The sequence below is a fragment of the Dermochelys coriacea genome, chromosome 12 (genome assembly GCF_009764565.3).
Source record: "Dermochelys coriacea isolate rDerCor1 chromosome 12, rDerCor1.pri.v4, whole genome shotgun sequence".
In the NCBI taxonomy this organism is placed as follows: domain Eukaryota; kingdom Metazoa; phylum Chordata; order Testudines; family Dermochelyidae; genus Dermochelys; species Dermochelys coriacea.
Window position 1 is genome coordinate 38,187,907 of NC_050079.1, and position 24,328 is coordinate 38,212,234.

General features: G+C 48.1%; 1 protein-coding gene and 1 long non-coding RNA gene across 2 annotated transcripts in view; one reads left to right on the forward strand and one right to left on the reverse strand.

Annotated features, from left to right (window-relative positions):
• JPH3 (junctophilin 3) overlaps window positions 1-24,328 on the forward strand; it is a 117,772-nt gene that overhangs the window by 29,606 nt on the left and 63,838 nt on the right. Inside the window, exon 2 of the mRNA XM_038368903.2 lies at window positions 2,605-3,382. Coding sequence (XP_038224831.1) covers window positions 2,605-3,382 — 778 coding nt within the window. The remainder of the gene's footprint in view (window positions 1-2,604; window positions 3,383-24,328) is intronic.
• On the reverse strand, window positions 6,649-16,066 carry LOC122456255. The gene is made up of 3 exons (XR_006275043.1): window positions 15,968-16,066; window positions 12,592-12,708; window positions 6,649-6,820 (listed from the first exon to the last, which is right to left on the reverse strand). It is a non-coding gene; the product is annotated as an uncharacterized LOC122456255 (long non-coding RNA).

A 24,328-nucleotide genomic window follows, 5' to 3' on the forward strand; every position in this document is an offset into this window, starting at 1 on the left:
TTGGCATTCACTTCCTCTCAGTCCCAAGTAGCCCCGGATCTGCAGCCTTTCTGAATGTGTTTGAAGAGAACTGAGGCGCTCGTGAGAGCGTGGGGGCATTCATTTGGGAGACTTAGGTGTGGGGACGTGACTGGCAGTTATTTTGTGTTCTCCTATTTTGTTTTTTGTTATTCATTTGGATTGTATTTTTGATTAGCTGGAAAGGCCTAAGCAGGTTAGGTGTCTAACTCCCATTGATGTCAATGGGAGTTAGACACTTAACATACTGAGGTGCTTTGAAAATCCCTGTAGGTGCCTAGCAGCATCCTTAGGTGCCTCAATCCCTTGGACAGTCTGGCCCCTAGAGCCCAGGACAGGAGTTTTTCACAATCTGAATGTGCCACAAATTAATAATACCATCCAGAAGACCAAAATGAAAGGATTTTGGTTTGAATTGTTTGAGGCAGGCTGGGCTTTTTGTTTTCCTCGTCTAAAACACACCAAGTAGGCAATGCAAATAAGAGACCTGGCTTCCCCACTCCATTTTCCAACTCAGGCGAACAAATACAGTAGGACAGGACTATTTAAAAAACAATGATGTAACCGATGGCAAACAATATTCAGACTGTAAGGCTTGGCCAAAAGATGAGCAAGAGAAGGTGATAACCATAACTGCACAGACATGTTTGACCAGCGTAGATTTCAAGGAGGGAGCAGGATTATGTACTGAATTTCCAAAAACAGGGAATAAAGGGAAATTTAGATTGCATTTTAGGAAATATGTCCTAGTGGTGTGAGCTGGGGGAAGTTCTATGGCCTGTGATATGCAGAAGGTCAGATTAGATTCTCCTAATTAGCTCTTCTGGCCTTAACAGCTATGACCTATCAGGCTGTACAAGAGTCTTGCATAGGAAGCAGTAGAAGCCCTATTGCTCAGGACACTTAGCACTGGAAAACACTGCAGGAACAACCTTCCACCAGGCACAGGGATGGGCTAGGAAAAACCTAACAGGTCACTAATTTCTGCATGATTATTAGCAAGGGCAAAGAACGTGTCATGCTGTACGTAGAGAGGATAGAAAGACTTTATCAGACTAAGTCCGAGGTCATAATCTGGGCTTTACCGTTTAGTTTCATTTTGGTTCAGAGAGGGGTCACTGTTCCAGCAAGTCTATTTTCTGAAGCCCTTGTGGTGTAGGAGTCAGTATGGTACAAAGGAAGGGCCCAATTTTGGAAGGTGCTGAGTGTACCCAGGGTAGTGCTAGGCAGAGCCCGTTGATGTTAGAAGGACTGCAGGGAGCAGAGCACTTTGCAGGAGACCGTCAGCATATTGATGGATCAGGGCCTGAGAGAAGGGATTTGCCCAGGGAGGTCGTGGAATCTCCATCATTGGAGATTTTTAAGAGCAGGTTAGACAAACACCTGTCAGGGATGGTCTAGATAATACTTAGTCCTGCCATGAGTACAGGGGACTGGACTAGAGACCTCTTGAGGTCCTTTCAAGTCATAATTCAAATTTCTATGAAATAAAAGGTAGATGGCTTCTCAGCAAAATCTTAACTCCTGCCCTACGCACATTATCACTTCATGGCTGGCAAAGCAAGGAGTGTTTACTCATGTTCATAAATACCTCATTGTGCACTCAGTCAGCTTGGAAACTCTGGGCCCTCTGGGCCCAGAAAAGATTAAGCCACTAAGAATTAAGACCAAGATCTGCAGTTAAAATGCCTGAGATAAAATTACAAAGGATGTTGATCCCAGTGGTTCAGGACACGAATGAACATCAGCTCAGGGCGGGAAGACAGTCCTTTCCCCACTAAGTACTGCACACTTACAAATGTAATAAGGATGTTATGCCTTCCCAAGGACTGTTACTTATAGCCCTCAAAACTGCACATACCTTTGCACCCACAATTACTGCAAGCGCCCATGGATACATGTAGACTCCTAAATACCTGTAAAGTAACCCAGGTAAATGCCCATGCAAATGTAGGAGTGCAGGTGGGTGCACATTTCTGAATGTAATATCCAGAGGGGTCCCTAGGCATGTGGCCTTTATTTCTCTATTGCTGCTTCCTTCCACTGCTCTTTGGATGGAAGGTGCTATGGGTATAAGTAAATCTTTTGTAATGTGCCAGCCAGCTTTGATCACTGTCGGAGGCCGGTGACCAAAATAGATGGGATTTCAGTCTGCTCTAGGATAAGAGTTCCTGGGCTCTGTCTCCCTGCTCTCTTTCCTTTCAGTTTAGGGCATGGGTGTGATAGGCAATTCCTGGAGGGATAGGCCCATGTGATGTGGTGCCTTGGCTGTTTCCTATTATTTCCAGGCTGACTCCCAAGGGAGCTGAAATGCATTCCTGAAATCTTGCTAAGATATTTCTTCCTCCTTCCCCCACCAACACACTGGCTGCCCCCAGAAATGAGATGGGCCTGGACTAAGGACACCTCCAGGCTGGGGGGGGGGAGGGGTTGGATCTGGATCTGCCCTTTACTGGGTTCCCATCCTCCCAGTAATGAATCACTCAGAAATTGCTATGCTCCCGTATACAACCCGCCAGGCAGGGCTTTGTGCAGTGCGTAAATCAAGCTCTCTCTGTTTTTCTTCTCCGGCATCTCTGTTCACAGGGACGTACCAGGGCCAGTGGGCTGGTGGCATGCGCCAAGGCTATGGCGTCCGGCAGAGCGTCCCCTATGGCATGGCTGCTGTTATCAGGTCGCCCCTGAGGACATCCATTAACTCGCTGCGCAGTGAGCACACCAACGGCACGGCGCTGCACCCTGACTCCTCGCCCGCCGTGGCCGGCAGCCCCGCTGTCTCCAGGGGCGGCTTCGTCCTCATGGCCCACAGCGATGCCGAGATCCTCAAAAGCAAGAAGAAGGGGCTCTTCCGGCGGTCCCTGCTGAGCGGGCTCAAGCTGCGCAAGTCTGAGTCCAAGAGCTCCCTTGCCAGCCAGCGCAGCAAGCAGAGCTCCTTCCGGAGTGAGGCAGGCATGAGCACCGTCAGCTCCACCGCCAGCGACATCAACTCCACCATCAGCTTGGGTGAGGGGGAGGCCGAGCTGACCGTCGTCGAGGATGACATTGATGCCACCACCACTGAGATCTACGTGGGTGAGTGGAAGAATGACAAGCGCTCAGGCTTCGGGGTCAGCCAGCGCTCAGATGGGCTGAAGTACGAGGGAGAGTGGGCCAACAACAAGCGCCACGGCTATGGCTGCATGACCTTCCCGGACGGCACCAAGGAGGAGGGGAAGTACAAACAGAATGTCCTGGTGAGCGGCAAGCGGAAGAACCTCATCCCACTGAGGGCCAGCAAGATCCGCGAGAAGGTGGATCGGGCCACCGAGGCGGCAGAGAGGGCAGCCACCATTGCCAAGCAGAAAGCGGAGATTGCGGCTTCCAGGTAAGGCATCCCCGTTCTTATGTCTGGTCATTACAGAGAGGAGGGGAGGTCGGGGGAGATGTCGGCTGGCAGAGTAGCAGAGAGCCCATCACATTGCTGTGACTCTGATCTCTATGGTATTCTGTGTGACCTGTGGTGTCCCTCATGGTGGAGGAGAGACAAGGTTTGGCCTTAATGAACAGAACAGGGATCCTTTATTGGGGTTGATGGACACAGACAGAGCCTGTGGTTCTCTCTGGCTCTCCAGCTCTCACGGGCTGATAGTCACAACCTGAGCTGCTCAGTGTCACCCAGGGCTCCTTGTGTCCTGGGCTGGACTTTGCAATAATGGAATTGACTGTTTGACTGCGCTACCTTATTCTAAGCAACAAATGAGGGCCCCCCACCCACCCATCTGAACCAGCACGTTTGCCGAGTGGTCTCCCTTCCCCAGCACAATGCTTTGTAACTGGGAGCCTTTAATTTGCACAAAAAGGGCTCAGTTCTTCAATCCAAATGCAGGTAACGCTCATCTGGATGTCAGGGCTTAGGTGCTGCAGGGTTAGGCCACAAAGCTCAATGTACCTGATTTTCAGGCCTTGGCTTCCCACTGCAATTTTGCACCACCACACTGATATGTGCAGTTTGCTGCACCAGTATGGCACCTGCATGCATTGGTGACAGATTCTAGCAGCCTGTACAAAACTGTCTGTGCCAGGTGGACAGGTTGGGGTGTGACTGCAAATCTGGGCCAGTATTATCAAGGTAAAGAAGTAATAGTTTTATTGGCCATATGCAGCCAGCTTGGAAACTTAACATATGTTCCCAGATATCCTGTACCTGCATAAACTGGGTCTCATATAAAACCAGAGATGGATTCTTCAAGGGCTGTCTCAACATTACTTGTTCCAAAGTCCCGGTCAGGGGTAGGGAGAGGAACTTTCAGGGCACTAAAGCTATAAAGGTGAACAAATGTGATAAGCTAGTTGCATTAAATCAGCCTACATTTTGGCTCTGCATAGATCTCAACATCCCTGTTTGCTAAGGGTGGCAATTGTTTGTGCTGAACTCACGGGATAGATGATTCTCATCTGAAGCCAACTCTGCCCTGAGGTGAAAGGTCAAAGTCACAGCAGCTCAGCCACACCAGAGGCACGTTCAAAGGATGTTCTCAGATCCAGAAAACTGGTGCTGGGTGTCGAATTAAGTGAAGAAAGCAAAACAAAATCTCAGTTAATATGTGAACCCCGGGCAGCATGTGCTACTGTTCTCCCATGTGATGCAGGTGGCACCATCATCCCCTGTGGCAGCCAGGTTCATTTGGTGGCGACGTCACGCCAATACCCAATGAGGCAATATCTATAGCAATACCTACACAGGGGGTCAAAGCTCATGACCCTGTTTTGCAGCATTGCATCGCCTGCTGCAGGACAAAGGCTGAGAAGCTGCAGCTCTGTTTGCAAGCATCTGATGAAGTGAGCTGTAGCTCACGAAAGCTTATGCTCAAATAAATTTGTTAGTCTCTAAGGTGCAACAAGTCCTCCTTTTCTTTTTGCGAATACAGACTAACACGGCTGCTACTCTGAAAACTGGGCATCAGCTGTGATTCACGGTTTCCTGGCTCAGCACCCTCTTAGCCGGTGACTCTTTCAGTCTGGTATGCAGAGATTTAGCTGTGCAACTACCATTAAAGCTAGCAGGAGCCAAGCAGCTTGGTCTCCATGTACTGCATGTGAAATATGCCCCTCACTGTCAATATTGTGACATGGTCTTGGTGTTTAATTTCCTCTCCCTATTTCTTTACCGGTGGCACCACTTGTATGGGACACAGTGACAACACAGCTGTCACTTAGGAGGTGCTGTGTGTCATTAACCCCTCTGCATCCTGTTTTGAAGCCCTGCATTAATGGGGACCATATCGATAATGCCAGACAGAAAGGTTCTCTACAGATTACTCCCCTAGTATTTTCTTGCTGGTCTAAAGCTCAGAGAAACCTCGTGGGTCCGAGCCGGTGCTTATAAATAATAAACAAGATTTCAAAAGGAAGAAGAAACAGATCCCTAATTACAGCTGCAGCTCCGGGAAGGGTTTGCCCTTTGCTAGGCTCTTTTATTCTTCTCTGCTTAGAGAGCAGGGGCTCCATGTACCCAGTGGTGAGCTGGAGCCGGTTCGCACTGGTTCGCTAAAACCAGTTGTTAAATTTAGAAGACCTTTTAGAACTGGTTGTTCCAGAGCTGGAGCACCCACAGGGAAAATTTGATGGGTGCAGAGCACCCATCAGCAGCTCCCCGCCCCGCCTGGCCCCAGCTCACCTCCACTCCGCCTCCACCTCCTCCCCTGAATGTGCTGCCCCACTCTGCTTCTCCACCCCACCCCCGGCTTCCCGCAAATCAGCTGATTCACCCACGGAGTCGGCACCTAAGGTGCCACTTTTGATGTGATCAGTGGGGGGAGCGCCCGCTCCCCTTGCTCCCCCCCAGCTACACTCCCCCGCCCCTAGGAGCCAGAGGCACCTGCCAGATGCTTCCTGGGAGCTGCCCCAGGTAAGCACCACCAGGACTCCCCACCTCACCCCCCGGCAGGTCCCTCTGGCTCTTAGGGGCGAGGTGGGCACCCACTATGGTGGCCCACGAGACCCTCCTGCCCAGTTCTGGGGGCAGTCAGGGGAGGGGGGTGGATGGGGCAGGAGTCTGGGGGGGTCAAGGAACGTGGGGTGTTGGATGGGGCAGGAGTCCTTGGGGGGCGGGGGTGGGCCACGACCCCCTCGTGGGAACCGGCTGTTAAGATTTTGGCAGCTCATCACTGCGTGTACCCAAGGAATTCCTGCATGTCCCAGGAAACCAGCCACTCAGCCTAGAGACTGTCTTCCTGAAGCTCTTCTTATTAACCACAGAGCAGCAAAAGGGACCTGAGGGAAAGACCCAGTTTTAGTTTTTAATTACACTTGGAAATTTTTCTCTCTTTGGGCCTGTGTTTATTCTCTCTAATCTATCTATCCATCCATCCTTTTCCACTCTTTCTCTCTGGGCCTTTGTGTGTGTGTCTCTCTCTCTTGGACTTCCTTTTCCTGTTCTCTCTCTCTTTCCCAATGCTGACCTGCTCTTGGGTACATATTGGCAGATGCTTGCTTGGCCGTGTGATTAAATGCAGAGCCCCTGGACGACCGGCATGCTATGCCAATCACTGATGGTCACAATGCTTTCCATGATTCAGCGGCAGGACATTTCCATCAAAGCTAGGGCAGGAGGGCTGCGCAGGGGGAAGGCCTCACTGTGACCCACTTTCCCTCCTACCCACTCTCATCCTATTTCCCTCTGCATGGCTCACCTGGGTGGCTTAGTGCTGGCCTCTCAGGTACGGGAGCTGCGTGTGCCTTATCTCACGCTTCTCGTAGTGCTGCTATGCTCTGTGCCTGTTCTGTACCACCCACGAGACTTTTAGCAAGATCCAGAGAATTCCTGTCAGTCAAGGGAAAACCCATTCATCAGGGTGAGGCGGAAATGCAGCGTCGCCCACTTGAGAGGCTGCTGGAATGCAGGGACGATGGTCTTGCAGTCACTTGGCTGAGGAAATCTCATCTGGGCCTATGTGCCTCCCCCATGTTCCCCTAGAGCCCCCACCTGGAAAATATCCATCCCAGGGCTAGAATAAGAGATACACATGTTGCCAAAAAACAAACCAAACAAAAAACACTTCAGCTTTATATGAAAAAAATGATCCTATTTTCAGATCTCTGTAAAAGCCTTGGGAATGCTGGGGTTGGGGAAAAAAAGAGTCCTCTCTCTCCCTCTTTCTTTAAATATTTAGAGCCAAATTCTGTTATTATTATTATTATTATTACTATTATTATAAACTGCTTGTATTAAAGTAGCACATAGAGGCTCCAGCTGAAATCTGGGCTCCACTGTGCAAGGCGCTGTCCATACACATAGGAAGAGTCAGTTCCCGCGATCAAAGGGTTTACCGTCTAAATGCAGTCAAAGGGCAGGAGAATCGAAGGATCATTATACCCATTTTACAGCTGGGGAACTGAAAAACAGAGAGGAAGTGACAAGGTCACACAGGAAGTCTGCGGGGTGAATTTTAGAGCTCTTGGCAGTGAGCATGGGGGTGGTAGAGCTGGCTGGAGATGAGCAGTGCTGTACGGGTATTATGCAAGCATGCCCACCCAGCTCTGCTAATGTCCCACAATCCAGACCGATGTAGCACCTGTGCTCTTCCAGCTCCAACACACAGCTGTGCTAATGAACCCTAGTTCTGACCTGCAGCCCCCTTGCTATTCCAGATGTGGGATCCCCTAAAGATCCTCCAATGCCCCTCATTCCTGACCCACTCCACCCCCCTGCTGTTCCAGTCCCGAGCTCTCCTGTGCCTCTCAGTCCCGATCTGCCACTCCCCATACTATTCTAGTCTTTTGGGCTCTCTCCATTTTCTCTGCTGATATTTCTGCATCCTGACCTGCCACCCCTTCTGATATTCTAGTGCCAGCTTTCCTTTCAATGGACACTCAAATTTAAATAAAGTAATAATGGCATTGATTCCCAGCTCATTCAGCAGCCCAGTGACCAGGTAAAAGCATTGGGGAGTGTTATCCAACACCTCCCCTTACCCAGGCTCCTCACTGTTTGAAAAGCCTTGCTAAGTAGCCACTGTTCTAACCCTATGTTTGTCTCATGAGAAGTTCCATTTATTCCTTTCCTTGTGCTAATATCCTCTCTCCCATTCCATTCGTAATAGAAATCTTTAGACTTATGGAAGCTTGGTTGTGGAGCGGAGGTGGGGAATAGGAAGGGATATGTGCTAATGATGTGTTCAGAACAATGTGATCCAGAGATAGATTAAACTATTCTCTCTCTATAGCCAGCTAGCTAGATTTATACAAACGCGCATGACAGATATACACAGCTAACTCACTGCTTCCCAAAATCTACCTGAGAGCCTAATGACTCAGAACCTTCTCCAGGCAAAAGAGAGGAGAACTGGGGAGAAAAGGCTCTTCCGTTGATTAAATGTCCCGTAAAATTACTGCTCAGTTCCTTAAGGCTGCAGTGTAGAGATTGTTTATTACAGCATAGCGTTTCCTCTCCATTTTCTGAGTGAGATTAAATTAATTAGAAAGGAAAGGGGGGAGAAAAAGAAAAGAAGTCTGGTGCCACCCAGCTCTAACCGGATAAGAAACTGTAAGTTTCAATCATTCGTATTCAAAGTGACACTTAAAAACCTTTATCAGAAAGTGGGCTGGATCTCTTATCTGAGTATGAATGAGCTTCCTGGGTTTAATTTTTGGGCATATTTGCATTGGATGATAGTTTCTAACTGGTGTTGTATCAAATTATTGTCAAAGTTTAGAAAAGTAAAGAGAAAATAACTGTAGAACACAAGCAAGTCCAGATCAGTCAACGTGGTTTTGGGGGCCTGGCTGATTTGATCCACCCCCAGGTTTCCAGCAATATCATGTACTATTGCCACAAGTATCGGCTGTAGTACAAAAGCTGTGCCTTTTGTTCTGATAGGAGGTGCCTTATCTGAGCACCAGTGAATTCTTCATCCCTTGGTGATAACTCACTCATAATAGTGGATCGGGGTGTGTGATTGATCTGTCCTGAAAGACCAATAACGCAGGAGTGCTGGAGGAGACATAATTCAGAACTGGCGATGCTTCAGTTAGCTTGTGACATTTAAAGTTATAGCTTTTTTTTTTTTTTTAAAGGAAGGAAGTATCAAACTGGACAAGTGTGCTTGTGTTTGTAATTAGCTCTCCCCCACCCCAAAACACTCAATGCAGCAGAAGTCCAGGGCCAAGAAAATGGGGGATGGAAGGAAGCTTGCACTGAGCTCTGCCCCCGAGGAGCAAGCCCCTCTGGGGAACAAGCCAACCCTTGTGAATGCATGGGATCTGAAGCTGTAGTACCCACAGGTGATTCTCTCATCAGATCTTGCAAAATGAGCTGAATTAGCCCTGGTCAGTGCTCAGCTTGGAGGCTTGCAAGGGAAACCCAGGGCAGTGGAGGAAGGGCTGATGGTAACTCCATAGGTGATCCCATCTCCTAGTACTGAACCAACGCCCCTCACTGTGGGGGCCCTGTATCTTTCAGACAGAGGTGAAAGTAAGTTGGTATGGTCTGGTATGACATACCGGCAAGAGCCAGTACGCTGTGCCAGACTGGACCGGCTTCCCTAGGCTGGTGATTTAAGGGCCAGGGGCTCCGGGCGCTGCAGAGAGCACCGGGCCCTTTAAAGCGCCGCCTGAACCCTGCTGCCGGAGCCCTGGGCTAGCAGCGGTAGGGCTCTGGTGGTGATTTAAAGGCCCTGGAGCTCTGCTGCGGTAGTGGCGGCCAGAGCCCTGGGCCCTTTAAATGGCCCCAGGGCTCCCAGCCACCTCTGCTGCTGGTAGCTCCAGAGGTGATTTAAAGGCCCCGGGCCTCCCAGCTGCAGCTGGAGCCCTGGGGCCTTTAAATCTTGATTTAAAGGGCCCAGGTACTTAAAGGCCACACCTCTTCTGACTGAGGCCACACACCCCTGCTCAGGACTAGGAAGTACTGGTAAATCCTTTAATTTACTTTCACCCCTGCTTTCAGATGAGATGCAAAATTGAGTTTCTGACTTGTCTTGGTCATTAATAGATCCCATAGTATTTCCCCAACAGGAGGGGGGTTACTCTAGCATCCTGGCCAAATCCCAATTTAGGTAACCACATTCTGTCTCCCAACTTCGGTATGGTACTTATTTTTTGTGCAGAACTGTGTTGTTGTTGCTGTGTATTGTTAAATGGCTGATGCATGCCATCCCAGAGGTGGCTGCATTTCAGTAATGGGTTAAGGGAACCCAGTATATACTACAGCTTCTGTAAACACTCCACTTGTAAAGTTTGTTATGCATACTGAGATCTTTGGAGGACAGTGGCTATATATCTTTTAGCTATTTAAAGAGACACCATTAACTTAAAAATCATTTTCTCATCTGAAAATCTTGTACCCATTATTGTTGCACTTAATGCCTAGGATTTCTATAACTGAAAGGGATGAAGGAAAACACTGTTTTCTCTATTTCTGGTTTACTTTGTGCATTTGACAGCACTTTGCATGCAGTCAGTTTCACTATTTATTTGATATTGCGTGCCCTTTCCCATGCTCTGCAAAAGGGGCAGCATCAAACTCAAAACTGAAACTGAACGGGCAGCCAGCAAGTATGCACACAGACAGAGAGAAAGGAGCCAGAATATTTCTGGGAGTGTTGCTTTTGAGTGCACCCCAAAAGACACTTCCAACCATCACAAAAAGGAGTAAACACAAGCCTTTGCATTTATAAAGGAATTTTAACAAATCAGGACACGCCAAGGTCTATCAGAAACTGGTATAGTCAATTTTTTTTAAGAGATTCCAGTTGACAGTACTTTTAATGACAGCTTACTCCCCCTACTCCCTTTAGAGCCAGCAACAGTATCACTACCAGGAGGCCCTGGATAGTCTGATCTCTGCATTCTGAAGGACTGCTCCCTATACCTTTCCCATTCAGCTGTTATCAAGCCTTCTCTTCAATAGGCCCCTAAGAAAGAAAGAGAGCATGGCCTCACTCAGAATTGAAAGCTGTGTTTTTTATTTTGCAAACACTGTTTCTGGCGTGTGAAGACGGCTTGTCTATTGAAGACCCTTGGAGATTATTTAGCCCAGTGTACATTCATTCCCTTGTAAGCAGATAGTACTTTGAAATGTTATGGGCTAAATTCTCAGCTCCATGTAAATCAGTGTCATTCCACTGAAGTATGCTGGAGCTATGCCAATTTTCACCAGCTAAGAATCTAGCCCTGTATGATTTCATTTCTGAATGTTATGATTCTCAGCTTCTACAGTCTTTAAAAGGCCACTCAACTCCAAGATGGTCCAAATTTTAGAGTCTGCGAACAGTTTACAAAACCTAGAGCAATCAGAAATGTTTTCATGTTTTTATCTATTTAAATGTCTATATTTATTACAATTTTGTTAAAATCATCAGCATTCCCCTGCAGCATCTGCAGCTCAGACACTGCAATGTTAGTAAGTGGAACCTGAAAGGGAAACCAACTGTCACCAAAAATGAAAATCTCTTCACTGAATTTCACTGTCCAAATGGAGAGAAATTAAAAAAAAAAAAAAAAAAAAAAGGTAAAAATGCAGCATAACTAGTGACAGGTCAATTGGATTCTCAACATTGTTTCAGTTTTAACAAATCGGAGTTAGTGGTAACATAGGAAAGGAATCAGAGTAGCAGCCGTGTTAGTCTGTATTCGCAAAAAGAAAAGGAGTACTTGTGGCACCTTAGAGACTAACAAATTTATTAGAGCATAAGCTTTCGTGAGTTACAGCTCACTTCTCGGAAGTGAGCTGTAACTCACGAAAGCTTATGCTCTAATAAATTTGTTAGTCTCTAAGGTGCCACAAGTACTCCTTTTCTTTTTATAGGAAAGGAAGTTTGTTTAAAATGTTTTTAACTCAAACTTTGGATAAATAAGAATTAGGGATGGAGTTTTTCCAGATTTCCTTTAATGCAATTAAAATGAAAGAATATGGTTCTAATTCGCCACTTTCTTACATCTATTATATGCTGGTGTAGCTCCAGTGAAGTCAATGGGGTACCAGAGGAAGGGATCAGGTCTTATGTGTTTGGAAATTAACACTGACATTATCCATTGAATTTCATTTTTAAAAAAATAAACATGGAATCCCTCCAAGCCTACTTAGAATGTATTTCCATGGTGCCCAGAAGAACCTTCTGTTTGTATTATGGGATTTTTCATTCACATTTCACTACTTAGCTTTACTCCACAATTCCATAGCCTAGAAGGAAGCAGAACTAGACACCAGACCCTCTGTCACCTAGTGATGGATGGACTCCAATAGGTTAAGTGTACAGGTGGGCCCAAGCAAACAAGATTTAGAGCTGGGTCATGTAGTATCCCTCATTGCTGAAAAGATACAGGACCTGATTATAATGGGTGGGAATTCTTTGCTGGAGTTACTGCATGCCCACAGGCCCTGTAGTTCTCCTTGACTATCTTGTAGCATGAACAACACACCCTTTGCTGCCCACTGTCACCAATCAGGGTCTCTCTAATTCCTGGAATGGACTAGGCAGTCATGGAAGGGACCACTGACTACACTACAGGTCCTAATCCCTTCAAAGACTGGAGATATCCAGCATATAAACTGGTCACATGTCAGGACATGTCTTACGGAAATAATTTTGTCAATACCTTAACCAACTGCTCCTTGGAGCAACAGCTTCTAAACCACTTAATGGGTGATGCTTCTCCCAGGTTAGTCCCAAGTACGGCACAGGAATTGGTTCAAGATGAATTACAGTTGAGCCACTAAGAAAATGACGAGAAAAATATAATTAAGTTTGCCATCCACAGTGGATGAATTGGGCCAAAATCTGTAATAGTGACATACAACTTTAGAAAGCAGAACTTGAAAATAATTTTTTTTTAAAAAGAGCAAGATAGTCAAAAAGAACCGGACAAAGATGAGAATATTAAAATCCTTAGATTCGGCATGACTGCTACTTCAGGGTGCCATAACAGAGTCAAAGAAGGCCTGCATGCTCCAACACAAAGAAGGAAGCCGGAAGGCAAGAAAAATCTCTCTATAGTGTGACGGGGCAAGGCCAGATGGCTATAGAAAAGTAGTGGGAGATAGATATATTAGCTCCAGGCTAAACAAATTCCTGGTACCAGGTTAAGTGAAATGGAAGCTGCTCCAGGTCAATTAAGACACCTGGGGCCAATCAAGAACTTTCCAGCGGGCAGGGAGAAGGCTAGGTTGATTGGGACACCTGAAGCCAATCAGGGGCTGGCTGAAACTAGTTAAAAGCCTCCCAGTCAGTCAGGTGGGGGTGCATGTCAGGAGCTGCGGGAAGAAGTTGCGTTGTTGGAGAGGCTGAGTAGTACACACCATATCAGGCACAAGGAAGGAGGCCCTGAGGTAAGGGTGAAGTGGAGCTTGAGAAAGTGAGGGCTGCTGTGGGGGAAGTAGCCCAGGGAATTGTACCTGTCATGTTTCTAAAAGGTCAGCTATCATAGCTGATACTATTAGGGTCCCTGGGCTGGAGCCTGGAGTAGAGGGTGGGCCTGGGCTCCCCCCCACCCACACCTTTGCCCCCTGATTAATCACTGAGACTGGGAGACAACAGAGACAGCAAGGAAGGATAACCTCTCCTCACCTCCCTCGCTGGCTTATGATGAAAATGGCTCAGTAGACTGTGACCCTAGTCTCTAGAGAAAGAAGGGTTACGGGGAGGGTCACAGTGAGCCTCTGAGGCTAGCGAAATCTGCCAGGAAACATGGGACCCACAGAGGCAAGGACAGAGGTTTGTCACAACTGGTGTGAGAAGTGGGATCCCTGGCAGGCAAGTCAAAGTAGGCCTTTTGGGCCTCTCCACACAAAAAAGGGGTGAGAATGCTGGCCCATTGCTCCTGGGGCCACGCCTCATGCTGAGCAGTGCTTTCGAATGAGAGGAGATATGCCTCTACGTCATCTCCTGATGTCATCTTTGGCAGACAACCATGGCCCTCAGGGTTTGCATCCCGTCGGACTCCCGGGCCTGGGTGGTCAGGATCTTCAGCTGGTCCACCACCTCTCTCAAGAGGGCACGATTTTGGGTCACCTGGCTCATCAATAATTGATTGGTTTCCTGCTATAGCCGCATAGACTCCTGTTGTGCCATTGCCTGAACCCAGGTGGCCTCTTGCTGGGATGCCGTGGCTTGTACCAGAGCTCTTACCACCTCCTCCATTGTGGTACAAAGCAAACAAACAAAAACCAAAACAAACAAACACAAATCCAAAACCCCAGTGCACTTTTTTTTTAAAACCTCTTTCTTCCGCCATGCTGTGAACGAAATCCCACTCATGACACCAGTTGTGACAAAGCTCTGTCCTTGCCTCCATGGATCCCGCGTTTCCTGGCGGATTTCGCTAGCCTCAGAGGCTCACTGTGACCCTCTGCGTAATCCTTCTTTCTCTAGGGACAAGGGTCACAGTCTACTGAGCCATTTTCATCATAAGCCAGTGAGGGAGGTGAGGAGAAGTTATCCTTCCTTGCTGTCTCTGTTGTCTCCCAGTCTCAGTGATTAATCAGGGGGCAAAGGTGTGTGGGGGGGAGCCCAGGCCCACCCTTTATCCGGGCTCCAGCCCAGGGACCCTAATAGTATCAGCTATGGTAGCTGACCTTTTAGAAACATGACAGGTACAATTCCCTGGGCTACTTCCCCCACAGCAGCCCTCACTTTCTCAAGCTCCACTTCACCCTTACCTCAGGGCCTCCTTCCTTGTGCCTGATATGGTGTGTACTACTCAGCCTCTCCAACAGCGCAACTTCTTCCCGCAGCTCCTGACATGCACCCCCACCTGAATGACTGGGAGGCTTTTAACTAGTTTCAGCCAGCCCCTGATTGGCTTCAGGTGTCCCAATCAACTTAGCTTTCTCCCTGCCCTCTGGAAAGTTCTTAATTGGCCCCAGGTGTCTTAATTGACCTGGAGCAGCTTCCATTTCACTTAACCTGGTACCAGGAATTTGTTTAGCCTGGAGCTAATATATCTATCTCCCACTACTTCTCTATAGCCATCTGGCCTTTCCCCGTCACAGTAGTAAAATGGCAAGGTGCAAAAGGTTATTTGAGCCATTCAGGTCTCCTTCAAAAATCCAGCCCGAATGAAACCAACGGAACAGAACACTTACAGTCCAAAACATTCTAAAGCTACAATAAAGTTACTACAGGCAGTACACTGAGTTATAACAATGCTACTTTAGTTCTTTGTAAAGCTTATGCACAGCATCTTATATTTGTACTTATCTGTGCTTACACTTGCACTTAAGGTTTCTGCTGGCTTTTTTGATGCCTCAGGGAGCTATCTATGGGGCTCTTTCTTGAATTTATTCCTACTCCCTTGTGTGTGTGACATCAGAAGTGTCTTTGTAACAGATGATGGCAGAGCAGTGAGGAATCTGAACTGGTGGTAGGAAGCAATGGTCCACGTACAGCTGCGTTTCCTGCTTCCTGTCTTCGGTGAGGAACCATTTGGGGCCAGGGTGGAGGGGAATTTGTTGCTAACAGATTTAAGCTGAAATGGGTCATGGTTAAATATGATGTTGGAAGCTGACTGAGCGTGAAAGTTCAACTTTGAGGAGCAGCAGCAGTGAGCCGTGTCCCGCGCTGACCTATTTTAAATAGTGAGAGCAGCTATTACCTAAAGCAATGAGCACGAGAAATGTGGCCATTCATTATTCATGCTGTAATTGTCTCCTGAGCTTGGGAATAGTGGTGGGAGGGGCACAAACTGGAGGGCATGGCATTGTCCTGGGAAATGACCTGAGTGGACATACATATGTTAATGGAACACAGCCTGTGGAAAGGGACTGGGAGCCACCTGACACTGGGACAGAGCCTGAGTGAGTAGGGGAGAGGTGCGTTCTTAGAGAATGGGGCCTGAGCAGTGAGGGAACTATGTGCCTGTGAGAGGGGGCTAACCATGTGATGCTGTATAGGGATGCCCGTGGAAAGCACGCAGGGAGCCAGGTGTTCCTAAGGATGTGTCCTGTGCAAGGGGGAGTGTCACAGGGTTTGCTCACCACTAGTGCGCCTCCTGCTGGTCGCTCTTGCGGTTAGCTGATTCCAGGTCCGACGCCACCTTTCTGCCCCTCATCACATGCCCTGTCTTCCCTCCCGGCTGTCAGCGAGACAAGATGCACCGTGTTCATAGCTTAGCCCTCTCACCAAGTCACACGTGTCCTCCCTTTCTGGCGTATCCAAATCTCTTCTTACAAACAGGCTCAGGCAGTCTTCCCATTCACTGCCCAGCCAGTGCCACCTCCCCAATGGCTGGCAGGTAGGGATGCCAGTTTTGGTTGGATGTATTCCTGGAGGTTTCTTCACATGGCGTAATCTTTAATTAAAGATTAATCTTTAATTCCTGGAGACTCCAGGCCAATCCTGGAGGCTTGGCAACCCTCCTGGTAGGAGAAGCCAGCCCCACCTTCTACTCCAGGTTCCAGCTCAGGGACCCTCTAATCAGCAGGCAAAGTCTGCACCATTTTAAACCTTGCTGCCTTTTCCCTGAGCCTTTCCTCACCTTCTGGCTCTCCCCCTTCTCTGGGTTTGCCAGCCCCAAAACTCCCTCCTCCCAGGAAGTAACTGCAGGCTACTTGGGCCCTGTAACCCCCAAACACCCCTCTCTTTTCCCAGGAAGTGACTGCAGACTGCTTCCCTGCAGCCCCTTCTCTGCTGCCCAGTTCCTGCCCTTATAAACCCAGCCCAGCTAGCTCCTTCCTCAGCTGGGTTCCCACATTATTCAGTCAGAGGATTACTTAAGCCACCTATTCCCCTCAGCTTTGGCCTGGTTAATTGGCCCTCTCCTTAGCGTTCGTTAACCCCTTCAAGGCAAGTGAGGGGTGGACACCCCAGCAAAGGGAGCCGTGTAATCCTGGGGGTGGGCCCTGTGCCAGGAGAGTGGGAATTATGCCACCTTTCCCCCACTCTGCAGCAGCCCTGGAAATGGTCATTTTGGGGGCAGGTTTCTGAGGCAGAGCCTGGCTTTTTCCTCAGCCAGTAGTGCTTCTATCCACTGCTGATTGGGGCTCTAGGATTCAAGGAGCCGCTCAGTTAGAGGGGAAGGAAATGTCCATGGTGGGGGACAACCTCCTCCCCCAAGCCTGCCGTGGTGACAGCTCACTTGGGCCCCACTATATCAGAAAGGGCCTGCTCCTTGCTCCAGTTTGGGCCTTCTGCCCACCCACTCACTTGCCTTAGGGAATCAGTCAGGGGTTTTCATCTTAAGGGCAGCTTTGTCTTCCACGTTGTTCTAAAACCACAGCTGCTTCTCTGTCCCAAGGATCTCTCCAGTCCAAAAGCTCAGGGGAAATGGCTTTGGGTTCCAAACCCTCATAGGAGACCCATTTCCCTCTCTCTTCAGTCAGCACCCAAAAGGCCCAGAACATGAGGAGCAGGTACAGAGAAGGGCTACTAGGATGATCCGAGGAATGGAAAACTTGTCTTATGGAAGGAGACTTAAGGAGCTTGGCTTGTTTAGCCTAACTAAAAGAAGATTGAGGGGAGATATGATTGCTCTCTATAAATATATCAGAGGGATAAATACAGGAGAGGGAGAGGAATTATTTAAACTCAGCACCAATGTGGACACAAGAACAAATGGGTATAAACTGGCCACCAGGAAGTTTAGACTTGAAATTAGACGAAGGTTTCTAACCATCAGAGGAGTGACGTTTTGGAATAGCCTCCCAAGGGAAGCAGTGGGGGCAAAAGATCTATCTGGTTTTAAGATTCTACTCGATAAGTTTATGGAGGAGATGGTATGATGGGATAATGGGATTTTGGTAAGTAATTGATCTTTAAATATTCAGGGTAAATAGGCCAAATCCCCTGACATGGAATATTAGATGGATGGGATCTGAGTTACCCAGGAAAGAATTTTCTGTAGTATGTGGCTGGTGAATCTTGCCCATATGCTCAGGGTTTAGCTGATTGCCATATTTGGAGTCGGGAAGGAATTTTCCTCCAGGGCAGATTGGAGAGGCCCTGGAGGTTTTTCACCTTCCTCTGTAGCATGGGGCATGGTTGACTTGAGGGAGGCTTCTCTGCTCCTTGAAGTCTTTGAACCATGATTTAAGGACTTCAATAGCTCAGAAATGGGTGAGGTTTTTCATAGGAGTGGGTGGGTGAGATTCTGTGGCCTGCGCTGTGCAGGAGGTCGGACTAGATGATCAGAATGGTCCCTTCTGACCTTAGTATCTATGAATCTATGAATCTATGAGGGCATGTGTGATCCCAGTTCCTTCTCATTTCCTCAAATACCTCAAGGTTTCCAGCCCTCCGCAGCCTCTGTCCAGCCCTCACGAAGTCTGAGATACTGCAGGAGTCTCCAGAGAGATTCCAAGAGGAAGTAAAGAGCCAACAAAGTAGCACCATTGTGGGGAGTTTTTTGTCTGATGCTTCCTGTGGCATTCTCAACTTCTCAGCTAAATCCTTCCTTTGCAGCCTCTTAGTGCAGGGGAGAAAAGAGAGTAAAACCACCAATCAGCCATCTTCCCAAAGAGGGGTCCGACTCCAGGCCAGTCCCCAGGGGGGGAAAGGGAGGGAGTGCCACCCAGTCCTCAGCTCCACTTTGGCCCAGCCCCAGCTGTGGCCCCACTCCCGGCCGTGGCTCGGTTCCTGGCTCGGCCATGGTTCTCAGGCCCCGGCCTTAGCCCTGCTCCCGGCTTCAGCCCCACTCCCAGCCACAGCTCCTGACCATGGCTCCTGGGGGGTAGGGGGGAGACACGGACTGGTTCCATTACAGGTAAGGGGGAGCATGACGGAAAAAGTTTGGGGACCACTGCTCCAGTTCCCTTACTCTTGGTGAATCTCACTCACTGCACCCAAACAGTAACATCCCCTCCCCACCAGTTCCTTCCAGCCCCACGCCCCTTTTAAGATGACGTGTAGGGAGAAGGCTAAAGAGGCTTTCCTGATGGATGACTCCCTGGAGAAGATCACAGAGGGGGCTGGAGGAGATGGAAGGCAGATGCAGGATTCCGTAAGGCCTTGCAGGCAAGCCTGAAAAGCTCAAACTAAACACAGAAGGACAGAGGCACCAGGGGAAGGATCAGACAAGAGAAGCGACATGATGGCCCAAGTGACAGGGAAATCAGGAATTTTTGTTGCAGCACTTTGGAGGGGAATGGGAAGTAGGGTGCTTGGAGAGGAAGGCTATGTTTAGTTGGGGGAGGGAAGAATGGTTCTCTGCACCTTACTATCTTACATTTTAACTGCCACCCTCCATCCAGAACAATGAGCATTTACTGCAGACAGCAATACTTATCGTGCTTTCAGATCCGGTCCCCATGCTGCTTGTCAGTTTCAGGTGAGGGGGTCACTGTGTGTGTGTTTGGTTACAAATGGAAGAGCTGTGTTCGGGCAAATGCCAAGCACAGGAAGTCCTTCAGCGCTGTCTCATTTCTATACTCCGCTATCTTTCTCTCCTCCCTCCCCGCATCACAGCCCACCTCCTACTGACAGGGGGTCAGAAGATACCGCAGTCGGATGTGATTAGGATCAGCTGTTATTCCTCTCTTGTCCTTATAACAAACTGTGTAGCTGTCAGGCTGGATAACATGGGTGCCTTCTGACCCATTGTGCAGCCAGCATGTCCACCTCCGGGCCAGAAAGTTGGATGAATGGCACAGAAAGGCAAAGATCCCCAGCTGGATTCCATGAGCATTTAAGGGATCTCTGATGGAACAATTACATAATCAGCGATTGTTGGCACTCAAGGTCTGCCCTCTCTGGTCAGCATCTGTTTAAGTTCCTCTGCACGGCAAGGCTTATAACTTCCTGCTCAGACCAGACTTAGAGACTATTCTGTGTGGGATCTTAGCGGAAATGCTCAGATTCCGTGGTGATGGGCTCTGTGTACAAGGACCTATCAGAACAGAGCAGCATTGTACTAGCTGTCGCTCTTATGCAGGGATACAGGCATCCTCCTACCCTAAGCCCTTGTGTTTACAAGCCATCTACATAGAATACAGAATTACTGCTGCAGAACACCCCCATCAGTTGCATGGTGAGGTCCAGACTGGCCATCTTGAGTCATGGCCCCTCGGACTCCCATGCACTTAGCCATCTGCATAAGGGCTGAGTTTTATTCCACCTTCTTGGTGGGGATGGAGTGCAGGGCAATACATTTTGATGACTGCACAATACAAAATTTCTTTGCTTATATGCTCAGAAATGAATCTGCTGGAAAATCCTCAGGAACTTTTATATCAAATGATTTTGTTAAAAAAAAACAACCTCCAACAGGAAGCTAAATGCCTCCAGTTCTCTTTGGCTATATCTTATTTAACTTGGCTGTTTAAACAGCTATTATCTTGTTCCTTGTGGTATCTTTCTTTTTTTCTTTTATGGTTATCATGTCTTTCTACAGCTAAACTCCTCTTCTTCTGACTTGGCATTTTCTACCTGTGAAATGTTTTCCACCCACTAAGTAGAACGTGAACTTACACACTCAAGATACGTAGCATTGGTTTATAATAAACAGGTGTTTGTCCGATCATTTACGTCAATTGCTCATTGAAATAACATTGTGAGATCAGAAATCACTATCCTATTGAATCAGGCACTGCCACTGTCCCATTCAGTATCCTGTATATTGATGTGTCTGTGTGCCTCGTCCTTTCCTTTTTCAAGCTGACTTGTCCTATGTTATTCAGTGGAACCATCATTCCAGTCACCCTTTCAATGTTTTTTACTGTGCCAGTGATATATAAATAAAGGAAGTGGGTTGATTACCTCCTATCACAGTTATCTGGTACCAGTATCTCCTAACATAGGCACCAGTTTGGAGTACATGAGCTCTGAGGAGGCCTTGTGCTGTTATATCTCAGCATGCCTGACAGTGATACATACTGGAAATGCCATTTTCACCTTACAGCCAAGCAGCAGAGGTGTAATGAAAGCACAGTAAGGAGTTAAAAGCCCCGGAGGGTCTTTTGTGAGAGTGAAGCTAATGCAAGGGTGGAGACTGGTTAGTGGTGCATGTAGTCAGGGATCGCAGAATGGATGTGTGGGCAAGGCCTGGTTGGTGAAGAAGGAACAGTCAGAAGCTGAACGTTCTGTCCCTGTGCGGCAGTCTTCTTTACACTGGGGCCAGCTGGGAACAGGCAGAAATGACACAGCACGGTAGTGAGACAGGAAGAATCTGAGGGTGATTCATTCCTGGCACTTACCACTTTCAAGGAACTAGGAAACAACATGAGGAGATGGGCAGCATGTGGGATTCAGTTGCCAGCTTTTAGAGAGAAATATAATACCTTATCCTGCACGAAAAGCTGCTGGAGCCAGCTGTATCGTCCTCACCATGTCCTTCCACCTCATCACCACCTGCTGCTCTTGCCTGACAGAGACACTGCAGTCTATCCCAGACCAGATGCTATGTCTGATTTCTAATCCGAGCCCGTGACAGGCTTACAGCACGTATTGAGCTAATAATACCACTGTTCTGCTGGGGACCAGCTCCATTGCAGAATCGACCCTTCCAATTGGAATTTGCAAAATCACTGTAGCCTCGTCCTCTCACCCAGTGGGGCAGCCTGACAGGTTATCACCGCCGTGGCGTGGCTACATGGCTTGGCATGATAAGTCAAGGAGTGCAGGGAAGGCATTAGAAACACAATAACTTCCAGCCTACTTGGACAAACACCTCCCTAATGTTACTCCATTGATGTCAGTGGGCTTACACCAGAGATGAATTTGGCCCACTCAGTATATAGACAACACGGATCAGTGATAGCTCAGAAGTTCCCATCCTGCAACCCTCAGTCCCCAACTGCAGTCAGTGGGACTACCTGTATGAGTGAGCGTCACTCCCATGAGTAAGGGACCACAGATGTCGCCAGCTGTCCTCTCCTTGTTCCTTTAAAACAGTAACTCTCCCTGTCACCACATGGCAGCTACTTGGAGACATTTTACAGTGGCCTTTGCGGCTCCCCTGCTGGTGTGGAGGGAAAAGGAGGCAGGGTGTGTGTGATACAAGCATGTCTCCTCTAACTCCAGGCTGTGCCTCACCAACACACAACTGACTTCCAACGTGGCCAAAACTGGGCAAATAGCAGCCACCTCGCCCCGCCTCTCCTGGGAAGTTTTCAACTTCTCAGGCATCCTTGAGACAGGGATCATCTCTGCTCACCTCACCTGAGGTCTCCAGCTTCCCCCCAGTCTCTGCAGAGCAGGTTTCATATACACCCTTCTGGGGCAATGAGTGAGGCTCTAATGGCTTGTGGAGTTAGGCACACTCCAGGGGAAAGATGCATAGAGAGGGTGATCCAGGACCTCCTTGTGGGACATATTGGTCCTCAGACCTGCCATTGTTGGAGTGTGAATCTTCTCTTCCACAGCTCCTGGAAAAGCCTCTTTTTCTTTCTGCCTTATCGACTCACTGATTTTCTCTCTCTGGACCATGCCTCAGTGCTGGGACTGCCTGTTTTTTCTGCACGTGCTTTATCTACCTCTCTAAAGCATTTTGAGCTATGGGCATTATGTGACAGAAGGACCAGTTCCTCCTCCTGTGGGAGCAAGATCAGGCACCGCAGCTGCATTGTGCTGTGTTCCTTGGCGCACTGCTCGTATCTCTCAGGTGGCTTCTTGTAGCAGAAGTTCCTCACATGACTCCCCAGCTTCCCACTGCTAAAGGTTTTCCTGTGCAAAGGACAGAGACTGCAGAGCTGCTTTTCTTTGTGATCTAGAGGAGAGACAGAGAGAACCTCCCACACCCAGTGCTGTTGGCTTTCGGGCCTCCTGGCAATGGTGTATATGCCTTCACGTCCGACTGTCCCCATTCTTCCTCTTCACAACAGGTTCAGGGAAAGAGCCTACTTTGAAGTACTAGAAACCGGGGATGGGGGTGGGGGCACGCTGGTCTCATTGAGGACCTTATCTCTTTTGTGCATTAAAAATCCCAGACAAGACACTTTTCATGATCGTAGGCATATTAACCTCAGTGTCCTGGCCAATTTCCAACTGGAGCAACCATATTCAGACACCCTAAATTCCCCCTGCAGTTTCCGGTAGATGCAGGATTCCTGTTCTCAGCTGTGTTGCTGAGTGCTGTCAAACAGCTGCCACACTACACCCCAGAAAAAGATGCATTTGGGTGGTGAGAGGTGGGAGTCACTGACAGTTGGTGAAGAACTTTGTGGGGGGATAGGGTACAGAAGGCTATTATGATTTACTCTGCCCTCCCATCCTAAGAGATGCTTCTTTTTTTCCTGCTTCCTTTCTTATTCCCTGCCATGTTTTGCTTTCTGCGGTACTGTTCCCCTCCCTAAATCCCCCACCCACCTTCTTTCCTACAGTAACAACCCAAATACACTGATGACTCTGGACCCGCTTGATTTATTTCACACCCAGAGAGGAGGAGAAGGAATATAAGAAGCACAATATAGATGAAAATGCAGGGGTGTTTTCACAGTGTCTGGGCAAAAATATTTTGCTTGCCAGGAATACTGATAGTTATAGATTTCTAGATCTTCAAGCCAGAAGGGACCATTTTCATAGCCTTGTCTGGCCTCCTGCATTATTATTGGTGGATTTTTGTAGGGCTTGGAGGGAGGTGGAATCTAAGCAGCTCCCATTTCTCCAGTGCTTTGTCTTGTTTAATTTTAAATGGCTTGAGTGATGAGACTTCTGCCATCTCCTTAAAAGACAAACAACCAGTCGATGTGACTTCATAATCCAGGAAATGAAAGATTTTGTCTATAGACCCAGCTCAACAAATCCCCCAGAAAATCCCACATGAATTTACCCATGGATCTGACTGATTATCCCTCTAATGTTGTGACTAAGAAAAGTCCCAAGGTGCTGAGCACCCTCAATTCCCATTGAAGTCAGGGCAGAAGCAACGTTCAAAACCTTGCATGTGGACAGATGAGGTCTCATCCCCTAATCCTTATCATGGGGTATCCAGCAATCAGAAGTACTCACCTGCTGCCAGTTAGGATGTGAGCTTCTTATTGTAACAAAAGTCGAAATCTTTTCCATCCTGAATATAAATTGGCCTTTCTCCCTGTCCAAATGATCAGATCTGACCACAGCTCCCAGGCTTTTAGGAGTTTCTAGTTCTGGACTGGAAAGGTCATTTCATGGCCAAGTCTCATGTGCAGCCTCTGTCTTCAGTGTTAATGTTTCCACACAGGCACCACATCCGTGTTTGTGTTTTGGGCTAGAATGTTATTAATGTACTCAGTTGTTTTACACCCACTTTGCACTCATGTCAGTGACTGTCTGTTGTGGAGAATCAAGCCTATTGCACTAACCAGCTCACTCAAATTTGAGAAGCTGAACTTCACTGGTGTCTGTTTTCACAGGTTATGCCTAGTTTGCAGATGCACAAACAAATATTGCTTGTCCTGTTTGTGTCTGCAAACTAACATCTACTGGGT